Source organism: Lupinus angustifolius, chromosome LG16 (assembly GCF_001865875.1).
Source record: "Lupinus angustifolius cultivar Tanjil chromosome LG16, LupAngTanjil_v1.0, whole genome shotgun sequence".
Lineage (NCBI taxonomy): Eukaryota > Viridiplantae > Streptophyta > Magnoliopsida > Fabales > Fabaceae > Lupinus > Lupinus angustifolius.
The window spans coordinates 6496352-6518757 of NC_032024.1; the positions used below are offsets into that span (position 1 = coordinate 6496352).

General features: G+C 33.0%; 2 protein-coding genes and 1 long non-coding RNA gene across 7 annotated transcripts; 1 reads left to right on the forward strand and 2 right to left on the reverse strand.

Annotated features, from left to right (window-relative positions):
* On the reverse strand, positions 457 to 8214 carry LOC109329908 (B3 domain-containing transcription repressor VAL1-like). 3 transcript variants are annotated; one of them, XM_019563801.1, is made up of 15 exons: positions 8069 to 8214; positions 7623 to 7738; positions 6396 to 6434; positions 5749 to 5830; positions 5548 to 5646; positions 4419 to 5071; positions 4217 to 4313; positions 3636 to 3810; positions 3178 to 3254; positions 2642 to 3064; positions 2486 to 2535; positions 2155 to 2268; positions 1999 to 2066; positions 655 to 1383; positions 457 to 618 (listed from the first exon to the last, which is right to left on the reverse strand). In XM_019563801.1, exons 2-14 carry the CDS (start codon positions 7721 to 7723, stop codon positions 680 to 682), a joined length of 2682 nt encoding a protein of 893 aa, XP_019419346.1. In that variant the 5' UTR covers positions 7724 to 7738; positions 8069 to 8214; the 3' UTR covers positions 457 to 618; positions 655 to 679. The 3 variants fall into 3 exon arrangements, with proteins under 3 accessions (XP_019419346.1, XP_019419345.1, XP_019419347.1); XM_019563800.1 differs by having other exon boundaries at positions 457 to 1383; XM_019563802.1 differs by lacking the exon at positions 8069 to 8214 and adding an exon at positions 7940 to 8053 and having other exon boundaries at positions 457 to 1383.
* Positions 1895 to 12328, forward strand: LOC109329910. The gene is made up of 3 exons (XR_002105596.1): positions 1895 to 1905; positions 9738 to 9745; positions 12257 to 12328. It is a non-coding gene; the product is annotated as an uncharacterized LOC109329910 (long non-coding RNA).
* On the reverse strand, positions 12566 to 22186 carry LOC109329909. 3 transcript variants are annotated; one of them, XM_019563804.1, is made up of 19 exons: positions 21949 to 22186; positions 21738 to 21794; positions 20973 to 20995; positions 20662 to 20846; positions 19593 to 19709; positions 19435 to 19474; positions 19061 to 19140; positions 18754 to 18855; positions 18197 to 18251; positions 17196 to 17289; positions 16209 to 16398; positions 15409 to 15565; positions 15286 to 15323; positions 14574 to 14643; positions 14428 to 14505; positions 14311 to 14336; positions 13251 to 14163; positions 13080 to 13159; positions 12566 to 12956 (listed from the first exon to the last, which is right to left on the reverse strand). In XM_019563804.1, exons 2-19 carry the CDS (start codon positions 21777 to 21779, stop codon positions 12817 to 12819), a joined length of 2430 nt encoding a protein of 809 aa, XP_019419349.1. In that variant the 5' UTR covers positions 21780 to 21794; positions 21949 to 22186; the 3' UTR covers positions 12566 to 12816. The 3 variants fall into 3 exon arrangements, with proteins under 3 accessions (XP_019419349.1, XP_019419350.1, XP_019419348.1); XM_019563805.1 differs by having other exon boundaries at positions 13080 to 13129; positions 21738 to 21811; XM_019563803.1 differs by having other exon boundaries at positions 21738 to 21817.

A 22406-nucleotide genomic window follows, 5' to 3' on the forward strand; every position in this document is an offset into this window, starting at 1 on the left:
GGACCATGTCAACACTAAACAATATATAAGTTTTCACTTCAATGGTATGTGCAATTCTAAGTTATTTAATAAACTTTTACTGTCAAAGTTTCCCATAAATATAACTCTCTCTCTCACTTCGTTAATGAGATTGAGGCAACTAAAATTTGTTATGACAATTCTAGTAGTGTAAAGGTCAATAATTCGATTCCTACTTGTTGGGAATAACAGTAAAACGTTCAGAAGAGATTAGTTCATTAGTCACAATGTGAGGGGTATCACCGGTAGTACCAAAAAAAAGCTTGTATAAACAATTTTTGCAAGCAACCCAATTTCCATCTAAACTCACTCCAACCAAACAACAATGTCACTGGTAGTTGCATAACACATGCAACCTTTATGTACCATAGAATCTTCACTCATGGCAAAACCAGACATAATATAAACATAAAGATTCATAGACACTAGTATACTTTGTTCCTATCTTTCATTCTCATAAAAGAAAAGCAAATACATTATCAAGTAAAGAAATGTGCAAGAACTATTTCCATAAAGTAAAATAATTCAAAAGATGAAGAACAAAATTACAATCTCTTGATTGTAAGAAAGAACTATATTTGACCAACCCCTTTGAAAAAGAAAGCAAAAAATAGATTTACTTTGAGAGAGTACAAGTAAGGAGAACTATAAAAATAAATTGTCAAGAAAGATTGTTTTGACTTTGTTCTCCCTTCAAAACAGGTAAGTATTCCTTACCTTCTCCATTAGATTGAGTGAGTAATGAAGAATGCTGACTAGCTTGCACTTCACTATTGAACCTTTTTAAGCCATTCTCATTCATATATTCACTTACCTGATGGTTTGTAATTTCAAGATCATTAATAGACATGCTAAGTCTTGCTATATCCATTTGCGTAGCGGCACGGTTGGCATAATAATTCAAGTATACTTGTCCAGCACCTGACACGCCCACCTCAGGCTGACCTTTAAGTCCTCCCTCTTTCTCCGAATGGATTGTGTTATCTTTTGATTTTGATGTTCCATTGGGTTCTGACTTGTCTCTCCCGTGATTATGATCTTTTTTAGCAGCAGCATCTGCTTCGCGTTCCGATTGGCGTCTCTTCTTTCGTAGCCTAATGGTTTTGAACCGACGCTTCACACTCATGCACACATTGCAAGTACAGGTTGGCTTATGTTTCCCTTTTCCACTAGGTGGCTGAATGCACACAATACAAGTGCATCCGGGGCGATGTCTAGGATGTTTCGTGGTGGCTCCAGCTGACAACTCGGCAGGGTCGATAAGATTTTCTCCTAGAACTGCTGCACTGGCAAGAGCATCTAATCCAGAAGGCTCATGTTCTTTGATTGACTTGCCATTTTCTAGAGTTCTTCGCTTCTTAAAATCTGGTGAAGATCAAGTGCAGTCAGAAAGATTCGGGAACTACTATACTAAGTTACTAACCAATAAGGACAATAGGAAAAAAAAGACAGCAGAGTCCAATCAAGTAGAACAAAAGGAAGTAGAAGTGCAGTCTAACAGCACGCTCCATAAAGTTATTTTCTCATTTTCATAATTTACTTTGTAAATGAAACTATTTTTACACAACCCTAACAAAAAAGATTATCGTAAATTTGTTTTTCAGCAAACATAACCAATCATAAACAGATTGAACTTATAATATAATTAAATATAATCGATTATAAATATAGGCGACTATAATTGTAATCTAAAGTTTTCAGCTATATCCAACACACTAACTGGTAATGGAGATTTTGACCACCAAAGTAGCAACGAGAAGCAAGTGTATATAAAGTTTGACTAGTATCATGTTAATGCTGATGCTGACACCAATCAACACATCCAGATAATGATATGAAAGTAGAACTTGCAGGGGTGCATTAATCATTATGAACATTCAATCAATTGTACAGCAACCTCAAAACCCATAAACAAGTTGGGTATTATCTTAAACATGACAGATGCAGAGATTTTCTATGATGTTGATAATAGGATCACACCTTTGTTGGGAATAAGAGGATTTGCTAATTCCCTTGAACTCACCTCCTCTGGTACGGTACATGAAGACCTGAAAAAAATGTTGTCCACAATAAGAAATGTAAAACATATAATCACTCTCATATAAAGAGGTGGTATGAATAATAATCATGGTGCACCTGCATGCATCCCAAACATTTTCGAAACATGTCCACTTGGGAGGAAGAACAGCATCGACTGGCAGCCTCCGCCATTTAGAGCAATCATCACATTGAGCCCATTGTACTTTTCCCCTGGATGGATTAGTTAACATACTCAAGCACAAGAAGAAAATTTGCTCATAGATCAATATGACAAAGACAAATGCTTTTGTGGAGAATAAAGAATATTAATGCCGGATTCTGATATAAGTATTATTCTTTTGATAACAGACATAGATCCAAGAAAATACCAAACTGTTATCATCTGTTTCAACAAACTCACAGGCAAGACCAAGTAATGTATTCTTACCCAGATGAACAGACACAGAGTATAGTCCTCTTTCCAAAAACTGGTGGTTCCTAAATGAAATGAAGCAGAGTATAATTGAATTAGCCAGGTAAAAGAAATTTGAACACGACGTTCAGAACTATATAAGTCATACTCACTTGACGTTATTGTGCTTACCTCATATTCTTCAATTACTTGGCCCTCAATTGTGACAATGACTGGCTGGACACTTGACGGCGGACGAAGCAAATCATGTGCTTCTTCCCATGTAAGCCTCAACTCCATAGCATCTTCGTTATCAATGCGCAACCTCTTGCTTTTAGGCCCAATATTACGAGTCCTCTTCTTCTCTGAAACTGGGATTGGTTGCTGTGGTGAATGATTGTTTGTTTTCTCGCAATTTTCTGTATTAAGCAAACCAGCAGCTCCAGCACCCAAACGAAGATGTTCCGGATGTCCATTTAAGTGAGGTTCCCCATTCCCTTTTATCGACTGGAGAATATCAGCATAGCTGCTACCCGATGGCAGATTCTCGGTTCCACCAGAATTGGTTGTTCCCTTTGTTGAAATGCCATTAGAATGGGCAGATGTAGAAGCATCCTGGTTAAACAATAACCACTTATCATACTCGCCAACAGAAGGAAAATAAAGATGTAATATACAAAGAAGAGGCCACGCCACAGATAGTAAAGCTGAGCATTTTGTGTCGCAACCTGTGTATCTATAGAATTCGATGCCTTTCTGAAACCCATAACAAGTTTTCCCCCAGGATCTATCCGACTAAATATTACTGCAATAAAATTATCATATAAGAGATTAGCGATTTTATATTTGCAAGACACATTGGCGTCTTCAAAAATATGTACAGTTCAACTTTGAAGTGTAGTATACAATAAATATACAACAGATCAATTCATAAGGACATCAATTCTTCCATTTGTCCTAAATCATTATTAGAAAATGATACTAGCACATAATCATCCTACACGTAGCCATGGCTGCTAATCATATTTGGAGGAAAATGAAACTGTAGAAGTGTTTGCTATAGAAAAAAATGTATTTCTGAAAACAATTTGACATAAATCAAAATACCAAATATATTTCAAGAAAATTGCAAAATTGTAATGAAATATGCATGTGCAAGGAGTTCATTCCCCAGATCGATACATACCAGTATCACCAGCACATAATTGCATGGCCTGTATGCAAGGGGTCACACCCTCCAACACATACATCCTACTGTTGTTATTTGGCCAAAATCGGAACTGAAATGTCCACTCATTCCCCTTCACATCTTGGACCGGCAAAGGAAGACCATCAGCATTCGAAATAGGAGGAAAATAAGCCTGCAATTATATGACAGGTTGTAAGATGTGTGTTAATTGCACAGTAAACAGATGTCTCTTTAATTTATTAGACTAAGTACTCAAACTCATTGAAAGGTTTTGGACATCAATTTGGTCCCTCAGCTTAAAATGGATGTAATTTAGTCCTTGAATGTATATTTGTCCCTAAATACATGCTTACTTTACTCTATAGAGGACCAAATTGACGTCCAACAACTTTGGAGGACCAACTTGATGTCCTGTGTACTTTTGGAAGAAATTCCAGAATTTACTAGAACTTGTATAAGTATTAAAAAATAAAACTTTAAGAAAAACTGCAGAAACAGAGTTCGATGTATACATAAAGACCGATAGAAAAACAAGTACATGAAACAAGGAAAGAAGGAAATTAAAATCTTCAACATACCTCAGCACAGGCTTTTGGGAGAACAAGACGGCCAATTCGACCGGCATCACTGGCACTCAGTACCTTCTCAAATAAAGGCACTACAGTGGACTTCAAACTGTTATCATAACATTAAGGGAAAATTCTGATAAATCAAATTTATATCATTACAGTTTACTATAGATGTGCAAGAAGAGTAAAATGAAAAAGTTAAAAAGGATACTCTCCGGACAACCGCTCCAGCTCTTGATCAGTGATCCTGGGCCAATATCGAGGAAGCAACTGACTCTTGCCCCTCCCCTCAGCAGGTGGTCGGGCAATTCGTGCATGAGAAAGTGTTCCTTTATCTGTTTCCAGATCCATGGATATCCCAGTCTTCGATGGTTTGCGCAATATAGGGCGAAATCTTTGCCCTTGATGAAAGAGAGGAGATGCTTTGTCGTCAAGTCTTCCATCTACGAACTCTCCAGAAGAAGGCAGGACATTGCTGTTCCCTGATGGATTTCCATTCAAAGATGGTTGTGCAGTTGATTCATGTATGTTTTTAATCTCCCATGTTGATCTATTATTTTCTAATTTAGAAAATGTTGGTGACTGAACTGATGGTTTAATCACATTCGGAAATCTAGTATCCCCCTCCCCCAATGAACACTTCACTTCTTGGCTGTTTTGTCCACTACGTGATATTGTGCTATCTCTCTGAGGATTATTCCAATGGCTGGATTCAGTAGCTTCAACAATTCTGCACAATTGCATAAGTTTTCCATCATCAACACTATCCACAAACAGTGTGCCATCAATATGAGCAGGGTGCTGATCACTTGCATTATTTTTGGTTGATGAAATAGACCCGTTAGGATTTTCAGTATTCCTCATCTGCTGAAAACATCAAATAATAGAATTTGCTATATATAATTAGAAAAATAACTCCAGTATAGCTGAAACTTGAGGTCCTTCAAATGATCATAAGCATATACATGCATTCCATACAGATAACGACATGTGGGTTTTGTATAACAGATGGACCAATAGTAACCAAACATCGCCGAAATAATGCCAGTATGCCACTGATAAAGTATTCATATCCAACACACACATTTGATAGCAAAAAAGAGGGGAAAACAAAAATAAAAGGTCAAAATTTTAAATTGCAGGAAACAAATTTTACTAACAAATTCTTGAAGACAATATGTATTATTAAAATAGATATAGACATCTATGAGCAAACATGAAAAAACAAATTTAGCAACATATATGGGATAGAAATAATGCCAGTTCTAATAAGCAGAGATTAACTGTAATCATTAATAAAGAAAACAAAATTTACGGCGGAAAATATGAAGATAACTTACCATATGAAGTTGGGAAGCTACACAGCTAACACAACCTATGCCATCGAAATCAAGGTACTCAAACAAAGATCGAGATACTACGCATCCACAGTGGATAGGCTGTCAAAGCAAGTCAAGTAGGCTTCAATGAATAAGGAGGTAAGAACAAGGTGTGGATAGGAATTTAAATAGAAAAAAATTAAAGAACAAATCATATTATACCTTGTTGCAAAATTTACACTCCACCCATCCAGTTTTTTGACGATGAAATTTATCACAAAAAACTGACATCTCATAAGCCGATCTGAAGCACATGGAGTAACACATTCAGCATTTCCAAGTAGGAATAAATTATTAGCAACCAAAATGAATGGCAATATTACTAACAGTATAAAAGAGGGAAGCAAGGAGAGAACAACATTACATGAACTAGATGCTACATCGGAACGAAAACTAAACCTAAAGTTTTGTTTGAATTGGTAAAGATTTTTATAGCAAAATATAAAGTATCCTTCAAAGTACAAGGTTCATTTTAGAGAGTAAAGCATGAAGATAATCAAAATTAATGGGAAACTCTGTTTATTACAAAATACAAGCATTTATATATTTTTTTAAAGAACACAAATATGTGAGAACTCATTTCATAGAAAGACAACAATATCCATGAGTAAGAAACATTTACAAATAAATACACACTAAATAGAGTGGACAAGTATACACTAATGTCTACAAACCACATAAACTCTACGTTCCTTATAAAATGAAGGTGTAATTAACATGAAGAATTAACATTTATTACAATTAACATGAAGAAAAAAGCAACGTATTTGCCCCATTGGCATCTACAATTACCAATTTGTTACACTTACAATGGATCAAGGATGCCATGCTTCCATTCCTCCATGAATCTAGTATGTCAAGAAGATGCCGGAAAATTAGTCAACAAGAGATATCGTTTTTTTGTGTGCAAAAGATATCATATAAAAACATTTTAAAATGCATAATATTATTTCTATTTTATTACTAACAATTAATACTAATTTGCAGTCTAAAAAATATTTCCCAAATTAGTTACCTTGATCCTTATCCTCAAACAACAATATCAAAGTTTCCATTTCTACCTTGGCGTCGACAATTCATCATCAAGGTTATGAAACACCGATACTGTTACAAGTATTGGATACGATACATATTCGATACATCGATATGGATATTGAAAATACATGATACGATATGTTTGGTATACACATAACGTAACAAAATATATAATTGTTGTTCTTAAATTCTAAATAAAGAACATAGTTCTTAGATATTACTAAATACAAGATGAAAATCATATTGTCACAAGAAATCATATTGTCCACAAATAGGAATAATATCGACCTCATTTAAATTTAATCTTTGATCATCATTATGTAAATATAGTTCTACCTCTTTCTCTGTATAATACACATGATTTGTCTTTTCTTTCTTCACAATTTTACTTAGTAGATTAAATGTTATGTTTCTCTGGGTTATGATTTTTTTTGTCTCTTATGTATGATAGTTTCAGTGTCTAGAGAGGTACCAGAAAAGCATTTTAAGAGTATCGAGAAAGTATTAAATTTATAATTTATTTATTTTAAAAATTCAAATATTCATCGATGAATGAATGTTGTGTTAGGCAAACATCGGTCAACATAAAACTTTGTCAAATCTATATGATATGGTTAAATATTGATGAAGTATCGAAAAGTACTGGTATCGGATAGATATGTATTGGTGCTTCATAAATGAAGGATATTGTTTCAAATTAGTACGCACCTATAGATATTGTTCTTTGAATTATCCAATTACATTGACAACGTTAGTCGTTGAGAACAGATTCTATATACTAGGCACACAGACATGAACCATAAAATCACTGAACAACAAACAAATGAAGAAATGAAGGGAAAAGGGAGGAAAAAAACTAATCCAATTAGACCCCATGAGATTACAATCATTACATCAAAGTCAAAACCCAAAAATATCTATACAATTCAAAACAAAATTAACCTACTATCCCAAAAAAATGAGAAAAAATGGAATTGAAAAAGGAAAAGAGTGAAATTTACCCGCACTTGGTGCATAGTTGGGCAAATCCACCAGATCGCAGAGGCCAACCCTTCTTCCAATCGTGCACACACAAAGCATTCATGTAAATGTCTGAACCCATCAATCCAAAATTCAACTGCACAAAATCAAAAATCAAAACCCCCAAATCAAAAACCCCCTTTTGATCTTTAAGATTAACATCCATGCACAAAGTTTTTAGATTTACACAGGAAACAACAAAGGATCAAAAAAATTAATAAATTAAAAATCTTTGTTTCACCCCAAAATTAAAACTCATAGATTAATCAATGGGTCATTCAGATGAACCAAACTTTACTGTGTTTGCTATCTCTATCAGCTAAAATCACTGCTACAACACACACCAGTTATGTATATTTCATCAGTAAACTGAAGAAGAAGAAGAAGAAGAATACAGAGAAATTAGAAGAGGGTAATGGGAATCAACCTTGATTTTAGAGAGAGAAAGCGTGATAGTGTGAATGGGATTGAAGGAAAAAGAGGTGTGTGTGTTTTTTTTTGTAGAGAGAGAAAGACAGAATAGATAGATAAAGAGAAAGAGGAGAGAGAGTGCATGCAAATAATGAAAAGTGCATAAAATGCATGCACGACACTTGAAAACATAACTACTAAGTACTAAACTCTTCTTTAATCTTAAACACAAGTCTAACATTTTTCTTGTTTTTTTACTCTGTTTTTTTTACTACTTTTTTTGGACAAACAATGAAATCGTGAATTCAACATATAGTTTATATTTTAAACTTTTATTATTATCATTATTTTTAGTTCATTGTCATAGGATGAGTTAATGTAAAACATGGTATATGTGACATCAAATCTACTTTGGATTTAGATTCCTTTGCCCTTATGTTTTACCCTTTGTTGCATTGGGATTAGGTGAAACATGTGTCCATGCTTCACTTGCACATGTTAGGTGAGGTGGCACTTTTTTCAAACAAATATATTTGAAATTTATTTATTAAATTTTATCAAATGCATTTGGTTTACTGGTTGTCCGGTTAAAGAGGTAATATTTACATACTGTTGATGTAAATATTATATAGAATTATGAGTAAATTACATTGACACCCTCTAAGTTTTAGTGAAATTACACAAACCACTCCTCACTTTTTTACACCTACACAAACCTCTCATAGTTTTATACTTTCATTACACTGATCACCCATGTATAAGAAATAAGTGTAATTTTTTAAACAAAAAATGTGATAAATGCAATTAAGTTAAACAAAACATGATATATTGTGTAGACAAATCTAAATAATATACACAAGTCTAAATAATATACAAATCAATGTATCTTTATTATTTTTTTGTTACAAAATGCATCAACAATTATAAAGAAATATTGTTTAAATCACTCTTATAATGTAGTGTAACGAACCAAAAATAATAAAGATACATTGATTTGTATATTATTTAGACTTGTCTACACAATATATCATGTTTTGTTTAACTTAATTGCATTTATCACATTTTTTGTTTAAAAGATTACACTTATTTCTTATACAGGGTGGTCGGTGATCATTGTAATGAAAGTACAAAACTATGGAAGGTTTGTGTAAGTTTAGAAAAGTGAGGGATGGTTTGTGTAATTTCACTAAAACTCAGGGAGTGTCCATGTAATTTACTCTAGAATTATTATATCATTTATTATTTATTTAGATTATTTTTTAAAAATAAATGATGATTAAATACAAATAATTAACATTATAATGACAATATATAAAACTGATTTATTGTTAGTATATAAAAAATTTCTCTTATATAAATGGGAGAGTGTTAATGATGGGTGATGAATAAAAAAAAAAGTGTTGGTTGGGAAACTTATATCTAGTTTTGGTACTATCAATTATATTTTCTTACTTTTTTTTGGTAAGTAACTAATCATTTTTGGGTTTATGTATGTTCTTCCCAACAAGTATCGTTTCCAGAAATCGAACCGTCGACCTTGAAAATCTAATGAGGTCTTATACCACAGATCAATGTATTGTTGGTATTTAGGTTAATGATTTTGCTAATGCTCCATTGAACTCGAAAAATCAGACTGAATTAATTGAAATAATTTGATTTTGTATTTTAAAATGAAATAATTTTAGTATAATGGGTGGGGATGTTTTTTTATATTAGGAAGGGTTTGGTAAGATAATTATTTCATTTAAGATGGAGAATGTTTAAAGTAGATTTTGTCTATATTAGAAAAAGTATTTTCATATATATAATAATAATAATCAAACATCTTACATCTTAATAATCTTATCTCTCTACATTTAACTTAAATATAATATAGGTTACCTTAATATTTCAAAGTATTATTTTATTTAATAACTTCATAGATAAAAGTCCAATTTGTTATTTATGGTAAAAGGTAGCTAAGATCATTTAATTGTATTTTTATAGGCCAAAAAAACTCCAAGTGTAAGCCTTCCTTTGGTAGAGATGAAATGGAGGAGAAAGAGAATGAGAGAAGAGAAATTGGAGAGAAGGGTTCTCTTTCTCTCCTTTGGTTTGGGAGATAGTTTGAGATGGAGAATAAAAATGAGATGGAGCCCACCAAATTTTCTTCTTCTCACATGTGAAGAGAAAATGGGGAGGAAGAGCGAAGGAGTTTGGACAAAGATCACATGTTCCAAACTATTTTTATCTATATATTCTAAGCTAATCACATTCCACCAAATAATATAAAAAAATATTTTCTTTTTTTATGATTTTTCTTTTTACTTAGGTTTCACTTTTTAATTAGATTGATATATAAATGAGACCCCAAAAGTGGGACAGGTGATCTTCATTATGGAAGTTTAATCATTTATTTATCTTCTTTTTCTATACAACCAAACAATACCAAATTTTACTCTATTTCTCATATTTTTTCTCTTCTCTTTATTTCTTTTCACTCTCTTTCTCACATATTTCTCTATTCTTATTTTCTTCCCTCATGGAACTAAGCTTTTTCCACTTAGATCAAGTCTGCCATGATTTGTTTTGGATGAAATTTAGCCTATAATTAAGAGTAAAACATCAAATTGGTCGTTTCATAGACCCAAGCATCATCACTAGGTCCTTTAAAGATTAAGAATATAATATTTGTCATTCTATAGATTTATTTAGTGATACTTTAAGTCTTTTATGAACTCAATTTTACATATTGGGTGACATTTTAAATTCGAGGAATATTATATTAGTCTTATCATGTTTTTCAATCTTACTAAATTATTCTCTAATAAATTTAAATTATTAATTTAGTCTCCAACAATTTTAACATAAACCCATGTTAATCTTTCTATCAATACTCATTAATTGACATTAACGGTGTGATCTATGTGAGTTGTTAACTACTAACATGGCTTATCGTGTTATGTCCATGTAATCATGTGTCACACACTAATAGGTCATGTATTTTTTTTTTTGCTTAACCAAAAAACGATGTCATTTTTTGGTTAATTTTTTATATACCTTGATAACCAAATTAATGTTGTTTTCAATTTTAAAAATATTTTCTTTTTCAAAATATTTTGTTTTAGAAATTAATTTTTTTATTATATTGATAACAAAAATAACGTCACGTTTGGTTTATTTAAAAAAATACAAAATGACGTCATTTTATTTTATTTTTAAACTAGGAGCTTAATGCTCATCTATGAGCAGCATTATCATTGAAGTTCGCCTGCAACTAGATTCTCGTCTGTAGGTAGGTGTGACAAAGATTGTAACTTAATCCTAATAAATATGTATTCATACATGTTATCGTTATTCGAATATATGCCTAATTGGTTAAACCAAATTAAAAAATATTTTATCTTATTTTCTTCTATTTAATCTTTATTTCTGTGACCGACATTGTAAAACAGTAACTTCCACCAATCCTTCCAAACATTTTCCCACTGAAGATGGGGCTGGGTGATATTGATGGATGATTTTTTTTTGAAGTGTTGACTAGGATGTTTAGTTTAAAGAAAAGTTTCATATTTCTGTTTTTTGTTTTTATTTTCAAAAAGTAATTTTCATTTCATTTCCATAAAACATGTTTTATATTATAATTTTCATTTTTCAAACTCTTCCTTCTAAACTTTATAAAAAAGATATTAACCTTGCAAAGTATTCAATTCTCAATTTTAATAGCTAAAACAATGAAACTGAAATTCTTTATCTAAAGGGGTGAAGGATACTTACATATTATTTTCCAACATACATTAAAAATCTTTAATTACTAGATTTGGTTATTAGATATGTGAAACATAACACCAAGCATCATGCAGTTAATATAAAATGAAATGCTCTATTATTTAATTCAAATTGTAGTAATTTTAAGAGATAATAATTTTTATTTCAAAGTCATATATTATTATATTCATCATCTAACTAACCTTTTTATTAATTTTGACATTTTGTTAATGAGTAAAAAGGGTAATTGAAAAATATAATAAAAATATAAAAAATTTCAAAAAATATCAGTACTTAATTCTTGGAAATGCTAGAAATGACGTCTTTAGAATTTTCAAAAATAAAGATCATATCTTCTGAAATAATAAACAAAAACAACCTAAAAATGTTTTTAACCTACTTTTTTGTAAATAGAAAATGTCCAATCAAGGATACCTATCTTTTATATTTTTAATAGTTATTAATTGTACGGATACCCTCAGTTACATTGATAACTTTAACTATACCTTGAAAAATAAGGTCAAGAACACAGATATTGTTCAAGGTTCCATATGGGAAGGTTTATTTAGCAGAGGAAACATATATTTTGCATGGTTACTACTATCCATCCGAGGTTCCATGTATGAGGGCTAGAGTGCTACCAAATGATTATCGAGGTGAAGGATTTTCAATTGCACCACCATTTTGGACTTTTTTTGTTGAAAAATGCACCACTTGTACTTTGGAACAGAGGGAAATGAAAATTGTAGGCTTAAGTGATCAAAATTATGATGTGGTTTGATTTGTGATATCAATGCAGCATATGTGCTACAAGAATTTAATCATAGTGACATGTAAGTAGACAAACAAACCAAACATGTAGAATTTCAAAACTTAGCCAAGCAAATTATTTGTTTCAACAACCCAGAGGAAAAAACATCTTTTACTGCCCTTTAGTTATGTACGATGAGAAATTGTACTGCTAACATGTCCAAGGAAGGAGTTATTCCTTCTTGATGTTGTACATGCTTACCTTCATTATGTTCTGAACACCTTCTGAACACATAGAAGCTGAAAAACGCAGCTCGCAAACATCACCTGACCTGACAAACTACCGTGTTTGTTATTATGTTTTCCACTCACAGTGTTTCTTCCTTCAGGCTGCCATTTTTTCATTTCTGTATAAAGATATAGTAGCAAGTAGATTCACAGTATAAGGAAAATGAAATGATTCGTAATTCCGAAACAATCGAAAAGAATTACTAGGGATATTAGATGGATAAAGCCAATGAATTGCATACCTTCCTTTCTAATTTTACATTTAAGAGGAGTTTCAGCCTCGCAATTGCTCCTGGGTGAAATTTTCAGCTCCCTTAGATAACTCCTCATAAAATATAGGTATTATGAGAATATTGGCCATAGCCACCAATCCAAGAGACAAAAAAAAGTATAGGAATTAAGAATGGACATACTTTCTTTTATCTACTTGGTTTTCATGTTTGCGAGGTTTCTTCGGTGACAGTGACATCTCTTCCACGTGGCCAGGAGAATCAGCTGTTACAAGACAAGGTGTTGTCTCTGGATTTGTGTCCTCTGTGGCTTCCGATTCTAGTGTTTGATTGTAGGAGGTTGAAGCATCTCCTGCCACTTGCTTCTCTGAGGAAAATTCATTATCTCCCATGAAAATATCTTCTACTTCCTCAAGATTTTTGCATCTGTCTTTTTGCATTTTCAATTTTTGGCCACCTTTGCTAAAACTTCCCTGTGCTGATATATCCGTAGATGAAGTCTCACGGTGAAAACCAGCAGCATCTTGAGGCTTCCCTTTGAACTGAAATTCTGTTGACAAACTTGGGCTAGTTGGCCATAACCCGACATTTAGGAATGAGGTTGAAGAAGCCAATGGAACCTTTTCAGCAGTAAAACTATAAGGAGGTGAATCTGCAAGAGGTGCAATATCTCTAAAGCCGCCAAAGGAAGGAGCCTTGTTATGAAACTCGGGGGTGGCTTTGTTATGAAACTCGGGGGTGGCTTTGTTATGTGATTCAGGGGTAGTAAAGGTGCTAAAAGGATCTTCAGGTCTGTTGTTGGAGCGGACTGCAAAATTTTCCTCCAAGTCTTGACAGAATGAAGTGGCGACAGTTCTTATATCAACTGAAGCATATCTTTCGTCAAACTGCCAACTGTTATGTGCACCAAACTCTTCCTGGAGAATAGAGTTTGAGTGATGAGATGACTTTCGCTTTGATGGAGTTGACATACCTCTGCATTTTTCTTCCGTACTATTCCACATATTTCCTGGGCTTTCAAAAGCATTTCTATGCTTTCTTCTGTTCTCTCCTGTACCTGTTCTTGATGATGAATATTTGTTGAACTCACTCCTCACTGACATAAAATGTAGATATTAGTTATGACAACAAAAATGGATATCAAGGCTTTATTTATCAAATAATACTATTAATCATAACATAATTTTTCTGAGCGAGCAAGCCTGTGTGAAGGGAGGGGGAGAGAGATGAGATGATATATTACCGGCAGTGGATGAGCTTGATTCTTCGCTGAAAAGAAAGTACATAAGAGTCAAACACAACGTGCAATATAAAGAAACAATTTAAATCACCTTGAAAACCAGGATTGTTCTGATTTTACCTTGGCAAGCTTGAATTATCCCTTACATACTCTGGAAATAAATTTTGAGAATTGAGATTCCCATCCAACCTAGAACATCTACAACCACACAATAGCTTAAGAAACTGCTAATGACAAGATTAGGCTTCTAGGAATAGTACACATACCTTGCCCTACTAGCAGCATAGAAATCAAAATCATTCTCTAGTTGGTCTTCGAAGAATGAAGCCCGTGGCTCTGAAGATAAGGAAAAGGAGCATAGAAGTGAACATCAGAATGAAATGAAAAATTACTTATGTTGTTATGTTATGGACTAACAAATCAATGAAATCATTCGTAATATATGTTCATTACATCACATCAATGAATGGGTGAATAACATTGAAGAGAGTCTACCAATGCATTTATGAGAAGTTAAAAATTGTAGCTTGGCCATAGGTAAGACGTGAACATCACTAGCAATCAAGTATAGAATAAGCACTGGCGGGGGAATTCAGCAACCCTGTTATGAAAAGAGTAATGCTGTCTAAATAATGTTCTATTTCTAGTCACAAATGTGAATTACTGTAGCTCCATACAAGTCTAACCAACAATTGCAGGCATAGCATCATTCTGGAGAAAATAAGAGATAAGGACCATATAAGTTTGAAAGAAGTGCCAAAATGACCAAGCAATTCCATCCAAAGTTTTTGTGTGCCTGGCATAACAGAGGTATAGATTGTACAGAAACTCACAGTATAGAACTAACTAGAGAAGGTAGACATTAAATTAAAGAATTATGAATCTTGTCAATTCCATTGGAGTTCCAAGAATGCTTTTGAATACAATGAACTAAGATAGGAAGATTCTATTATCATGGTCTAAGGAAGCAAGCAATACCACTCATGTTGATTTCTTGCATTGCTGTTGCTGAGGACCTACATGGCAATTCATACATAATCACCTCTAAGTAAAATATGTCGTTATGGACAAAGGGGGAAAGTATACTCAAATAAAAAGTACCATTTATTTGGAAGGTCTTGAAAAGCATAATTATCCATTTTGTAGGTCCCACCTTTCAATGGTTCAGGAGATCTTGAACCTAATTGAAAAGTCTTCTTCCATGAGGTATCATATCTGTCTTCATTGTCAAATTTCTCATCAAGGAAGCAAGAACTAGCTATATTACAGAGAAAGGTAGAGGGTTAAATGCTTTCCAAATGTCCACAAAGAATATGGCCATGACATTTATTAGAAGCACTAATTGTGTGACCATGAGCTGTGAGGCCAGCTCTATTCTTCTATCAGATTAGGATGGTCAAAACCTATACGGATGCGGGTGACTCGGGCAGGTTTTCATTGAACCGTTGACCCATGAAATTAAACTTATACATACAATTATTTGAGTTCCACATTTGAAGGAATCCAATATCCATTAAGCAAGTGACACAATAGTTCAATCTCCTCTGCTAAAATACACAAATGATCCAATCTATCAAATTAGGTCATTTCCGACAGCTTAACAAGATCTAATAATTATGCATATCACATATTTTCTTCCTTTTCATGTTTTCCTTTCTTTGGTCGATGTTTTCTTCTTCTGTCACTACTACTTTTCTTTTTATCTTTTGAGGGGAGTCATTATTACATTTCATATGACCGTGGCATAGCAAAATAGTTACCACAATCCTAGTAATTCAAATGAAGTTAAATATGCAAAGCAGCAAATGCATAAGTATTTTGTAACATGTTAAATAAGGTGATAACTAAAATGCAATAAGATGTAACACATACAATATGGAAAAGAGCTAACTATAGATTACCATTCCATGTGTCTTCATTTCTATATTCATTCTCGAAGAAGAATTCTTCATTGATGGAAGATACATTTTTGTCGGCATCGTCATAATAATGCTTGCAGTCCCCAGCATTTGTGAAACTTTGGTTTACTTTGTTAAATGGTAAGTTTGAAGAACTGATAGGTGAAACCTTAATATCTCGCATTGTTGAATCCTACAAGTATAGCCATCATATTGCATAATATTAATATAGTTAATCAAAACAAGACACTGAGTTTGAATTAAAAAGGTGGAATGCAATGCAAAGTGCAAACTACTGCTAGTGTACCGATTAGAGAAACAAGAGGCTCATATGAGATATAGATAATCAAGAAATTAGAAGCCGCAAAGAATGAAAAAATAAAAAGGTATCGGGTCCTACTAGTACAGTGGTCAATAATGCATGATAATGTCTTTCATCATATTACCATTACAAGTCATTACCAAGTCAGCAATATATTCTTTAAGGGGATAAAGATCCTTTTCCATATAATAATAATGATTACTTCTATAATCAAAATACCATAGCCAAGTAATTACTCAATATGTCAATCCACATCTGCTTATAGATACAAATTTGGCTTTGCCTAAGCTGATTCTCTAATATGTATTAATAATTTTCATGCATTTCATATACCAAAGATTATGGACTAACATTTGACTCAGCCAGTATCAGTGCCCTCTAATAAGATTACAAACACAACTGCATACATTATTTAATAGTATCCCGCAAGCCAATAGTTATCAATCATGTAGTATTATATCATGGGAGACACAATAAATTACTTCAGATAATGATTGTTGAAAGCAAGTTAATAAAAGAAATGTTGTAAATTCTTTAAGTACAAAACCAAGCATAGAAGATTCATTCATTTTAAGCATGGCACAAACAACTGACATATAGTTTCTGAAGATACAGATAGGATTAGTCCCAAAAAAAGTGTAGAAATATTTTTTTGATATTTTCCTTACCATTTCAAGTTCAATGTCATCCAGCACATGGTTAAGGTTCTTTAATTTTGATTTCCTTCCATTCTTCAGCAACAAAGAGTTGCTATATGGAATTCTGCAAACCACAAATTCCAGAACATGTTCAAAAAGATTCTATCTGTCAATTCTAACTGCCAATAAATGTCAAGAATGCTACAAAACCCTAATTGTAGTGAAGGACAAAGGGGGAGGTTATGTTGTTCGTTTCAATATTTTTAACCTCACAGAATTTCAATTTTATACAAGAGTTTCCCAGTGGTAGTGGGTGTTGTTTTTCATGACTGATAAAGACTACCTTTATGAAACTAAAGGGATGATAATCGGCATCGCAAGGGAAACCTTCCACAAGTAATTAAAGGAATATTTGTTGAAAAGAAGACTCGCTAAAGTTAATATATCCCATAGTTGCAATGGTATAAAACTTATAAGATAATTTTACGTATTTTAAATCATGAAAAAGAACGCTACAAGTAAAACCAAGAGATATGGCAATAATGAGAGACTTGATGCTGCGAATTGCAACAGACAAAAAAGAGTTGAAAACCATACTGAAAACACACAAGAGAACCCCATCCTTCACTCGAACAGCATTGAAACCAACCACTGGAGGTTTTATTACATACATGCCACTGGAAGCAACAGAAATCTATTTTTGTAGCATTTGTTCAAGAAAAAACTTACTGAACAGTTAAAATGGGGATCATCATTAGATGCAGATCACATATACTATAACAAATGTTACAGGCATGCTTGTTTATCAGCCAAAGTTTTCAACAATGTGACAACTTGGTGATACTGTGAATTGAAGCAAGTTTTCACTTTTTTAATGAGTTGAGTTATTCAACCTAAAAGTCATGCCATAGACAATAGATGCACTAATAACAAACTGGAATACTTCAAATATGATTAAGGATGATAAAATGATGTTACAGAAATACGGAAAGAAGGGAGCAAGCTATCCTAAAAAGCATCAATTTAGTTACCTGGCATGTTGTTCGGGTGAATGAACTGGTGTCTCTGTTCCCACTTTACCCAAACCTGGAAGAATTTAGTTAATGTTATATCACAAAATGACAGTGTAACAGAGAATTAGATTAACAGTGGTAAATACATAGTTCCTGATTATCTAAATATAAAAGTATATCATGCAATCATCTGAGAAACAACACGTGTGAGAACATAGAAGAAAAGAAAGTCATGAACTTTGAAAACCGCAAATTAACTTCAGCTATGAAAGATGAACATGGAATTTGAAGATATCAAGTTCCTGAGAAAGGAACTTCCATTAAGACTTTTTGGTTTCATTGCTAAAATTTGAACATCACAGCTTTAGCCATTATCATCAATCCTTTAGCTTCCATTATTATAAATTATCCACACAATTAAAGAGACAAGTTTCAATCAGCTTCTGTCCATCAAATATAAAAGGGAAATATCCATAGACATTATTGATGACCATAGATAGAGCACTAATCACACAAACCCGACAAATGATGCAAACATGAGGAGAGCCAACATGACTTAAAAGCAAGATATATACCTTCAAGTGAGAAAGAAACATGATCTTCACAGGTTGGACGCTTTTCCACAGTGGCATTAGGCTCATCATCATAAAGCAAATCAAATACGGATAATTGCAAGTCTAAGAAAAAGGACAAATAAATAGGTGAGGAAGAAAATTTTGGAGGATGATGATGAGTAGTTTTATGACAATAAAAATAAATATTAAAAAAATTCTGTGTTGTGGCCTCAAAACCAAAAAATAACAAGAGATAATCTAAATCTTTATTATGCAACAAACATAATTTCAAGATACATTTGCTGAATATCTTTAATATGCTACTTACATTGATCAGTTACTTTCTTCCCATGGCTTGGTGGTCCACTAAAAGCAGTATTCTGGTTACCAGGAGCACTTACAAAAACCCTGTCAGGGAATAAAAATATCAATACTTTGAATGGACTACATGCCTTTTATATTATAACAATGAGAAATAACTGCATGTTGAGTGAAACAAACATGGTTGTTGCAAGGGAATAAAGAAGAGACAAGTAGCAGTTATGTGAAATAATGTATACAAGTAGCAGTAAGCAACTAGTGATCACAGTCATTCTCCTAACCTCATTCAATCGCTTTAGGATATATGTCCTATTCTTACTCAGTGAAGTAATAAAGTAGAAGGCTCAATCACAGTAGCAGGTAAAGTAAGTATTCACTCACTTTTTTGGTGATGCTTCAAGCTTGCAGCATGAAGGTGCTCCTGCTTCAGCATACATTCATTATTCATTATATATTACTTATCTCAGTTCCATTGCATTTTCTAGAAACCAGTCAGACTTGACACTTATACAATTGGCCAAATGTAACAGAACACATACTTGTTTCTTCTAATCGGCAAGAATCTACAGTAGTATCCATGTTGGCAAACATTGTTTGTTGATTTGATGAGATTCCACCCGGCATAGCAGAAACTTTGATTTCTCCATCATCTCTCCCTTTTATTATTGTAAGAGTAATACAGGGAGAAACTGGTAATTTTAGTAAACAGAACATGTGCAAGAAAAGAAATAGAACAGAAACCTAAAGCTGTCAAAACGAAAGAAACAAGAAGCAGCATACCTACACAGTTTGCAAGGAATCCTAAATCCTAATAAATCATTTTCCCTAAATTCCACATGACTGCCCTCAAAGACATCTATCAGAATATGATTTTTTTTAGCATAATAACTTATTGGCACAAAAAGTTAAAAAAGAAATTAGTTGATCCCACCTAATTAGATTAAGGCTAGATTGTTGTTGTAACTTATTCGCAAAACTTAGCAGCCAGTTTTACTATTATGGGCATATTAGCTAATCAGGAAACCTCTAAACCATAAAAAATGGGAAAGATTAAAATTCAGTGCGGAATACAACTAAGGAATAGAGATGATCTATACTTTACCCTAGCAGCCTAGTATTTTTGCTCAAAAAGCTCATGAAGAGACTTTCTCAAACAAACTGAGAAGATGTGGAATAGGCTTGGTTAAATGTTTAATGCAAAGGGACTGGAGAGTCAACTATAACCCTCCATCAGCTTCTTTCTTATAGTCCAACTTTCGTGAATAATTCAAACATGACAAGATTGGAAAACTACTTCACTGATCAATACAAAAATAGTACTCCCTCTGTCCCAAAAAGATTGTCAAAAAATACAAAGAAAACTATTAAAAAAATACAATTTTTTTGGGATGGAGGTAGTACATTTTATATATAAAAAAAGCAGCCCAACATATCAAACTCCCATTTAGTAGGGTCTATGGAGGGTAAATGTACCAGCCATACCCTCATATGAGAATAGGTTGTTTCCAAGAGGTAGTATATTTTTAAACTTACACAAAATATACTTTTCAAGACTGTACAGAAACCAGAGCACTAAAACAGCTACGCAGAAAGAATATAAGAGCTAACCCTTTAGGCAGGAAGAATTGCATTTCTTAGCATTTGTTGATAAGTTTAACAAATTAAGAATGTCCAGAGACCGGTGTTCTTTGGGATTTTGTCCACTTATGTCTGGTCTGTCAGAACAATTATCTGACCCCATCATGTGCAGATTCTGCTCTTGACGCTTCCTTTGTTCAAAGTATTGCTTTTGCCTGGTGGAAATATGGCGTTAATTACAACTCCAGGATGTAACCATTGTTTGGATAGCTTTACTAGAAAACGAAAAACTGTGAAAAGAATATGATTCAATAGTCACAGCAGTAAATCAATATTTTTACCTTTTCTGCGTAGACATCCTTGACTGAAAATTCCCATCTCAGCCCAAAGTAATATCATGCACCAAATACAATGATTAGATATCAAAACAAACAACAAGCAACATAATTTCAGCATCTTGGTTTTGAAATTTGAATTGCCATGTCAAGCTAAAGAAGGTAGCATTCAGCTTGCAGCCTGAACATAACAGAGCAGATTCTGTTTTGTTCTAATATTTAGTAGAACCAAAATGTCCTAATTTTTAAGCCCCCTTCTAAATATAGAACAGAAGCATGAAAATGTCAGAAAATCAGGATTGATGAAAATAATATTTTGAAATTGTGCCAAAAGTGGATAATATTTTACATGTCTTCTTTTTTTCAGAAAATATGATGATTAGCACCAAGGTCTTAAATAACGGTTTCAGAAACTTTGATGTTTTGGACAATTACAAATGCATTTCGACGCAAAACATTGACATATTACATCGTAGTGGTCACGATTTAAAACCCTGATTACCACAAAAATTTAATCAATTTCCAGAATATGCTATCTTCTGAATCAATGGAAGCATGTGTTCATTACTTGACATTACTTTATGCAAGCAAAACTAAGCTTCTACCAGTAATTCTTCAAATAAACTTCAAATTTATGTATCTTTTACCTAATTTTTCACGATATCTCCTTTGGATTGAAGTACATTGCAGCATGCTTATACTAACCTAAATTTATTCAAATTTCAAATTCCTGAGAATTAAGAAGAAAACTGAATTCAAATTCAAACTCACGGCTGTGACTTTCCTCCTCGATCCTCCCATCCATTGCAACATCGTGCGTAATATGAACAAAAACCTCACACGAACTGAAACTGAGCAAAATAGCAATGTTCAAAACCTCATTACGATTTACGAGATTTGATTGAACAAACATTAAAATTCGAATCCTAGAGAAACATCGATGTGAGAGACAAATTGAAAAAACGTAGAAAGTGAAGAATACCTGAAATGACGAATCGAAATCTGAATAATGGTATGGGAGAGTAGTGAAGAGGTGCTTCAGCGAAAACGGAAATGCTCAACTGAAACCGCGGGAAGAGACTGAAGTCGGTGTCCGTTCAGAAATTTGTATGTGTGTATCCGTTGTAAGTTACTACGGATGAAGCAATATTACTTAAATTTTAAGTATCTTATCATGGGTGAATCATAAACCTTAGTCCTTAGAGACAGAAAATATTAGAAGAAAGTACATGGTCTGACAAAGTGACAATTTATAATGTAGACGTTTTATACATTATCACCAAAACACGTTATCTACTAATTCAATCATTAATATTTTACATATTTGCATTCTTCTACTAATTCTTATATCTACAAGAAAGTGATATATATTTTTTGTAAACCAATCATTAATAAATAAAATATCTTTTTATAACATATGTCATCTGTAGGTAAAAGGAT

Excerpts from the sequence above, each read along its gene's own strand:
- LOC109329908 (XM_019563801.1), bottom strand. The coding sequence starts at position 7,723 with ATGGGTTCAGACATTTACATGAATGCTTTGTGTGTGCACGATTGGAAG. Across the intron at positions 4,314-4,418 it reads CTGGAGCGGTTGTCCGGAGA|TTTGAAGTCCACTGTAGTGC; the intron begins GTATCCTTTTTA and ends TTATGATAACAG. Across the intron at positions 3,065-3,177 it reads CGAATTCTATAGATACACAG|GATGCTTCTACATCTGCCCA; the intron begins GTTGCGACACAA and ends TTGTTTAACCAG.
- LOC109329909 (XM_019563804.1), bottom strand. The coding sequence starts at position 21,779 with ATGTTGCAATGGATGGGAGGATCGAGGAGGAAAGTCACAGCC. Across the intron at positions 19,475-19,592 it reads TTGCCGATTAGAAGAAACAA|GAGCACCTTCATGCTGCAAG; the intron begins GTATGTGTTCTG and ends ATGCTGAAGCAG. Across the intron at positions 14,164-14,310 it reads ATCAAGCTCATCCACTGCCG|TGAGGAGTGAGTTCAACAAA; the intron begins GTAATATATCAT and ends ATTTTATGTCAG.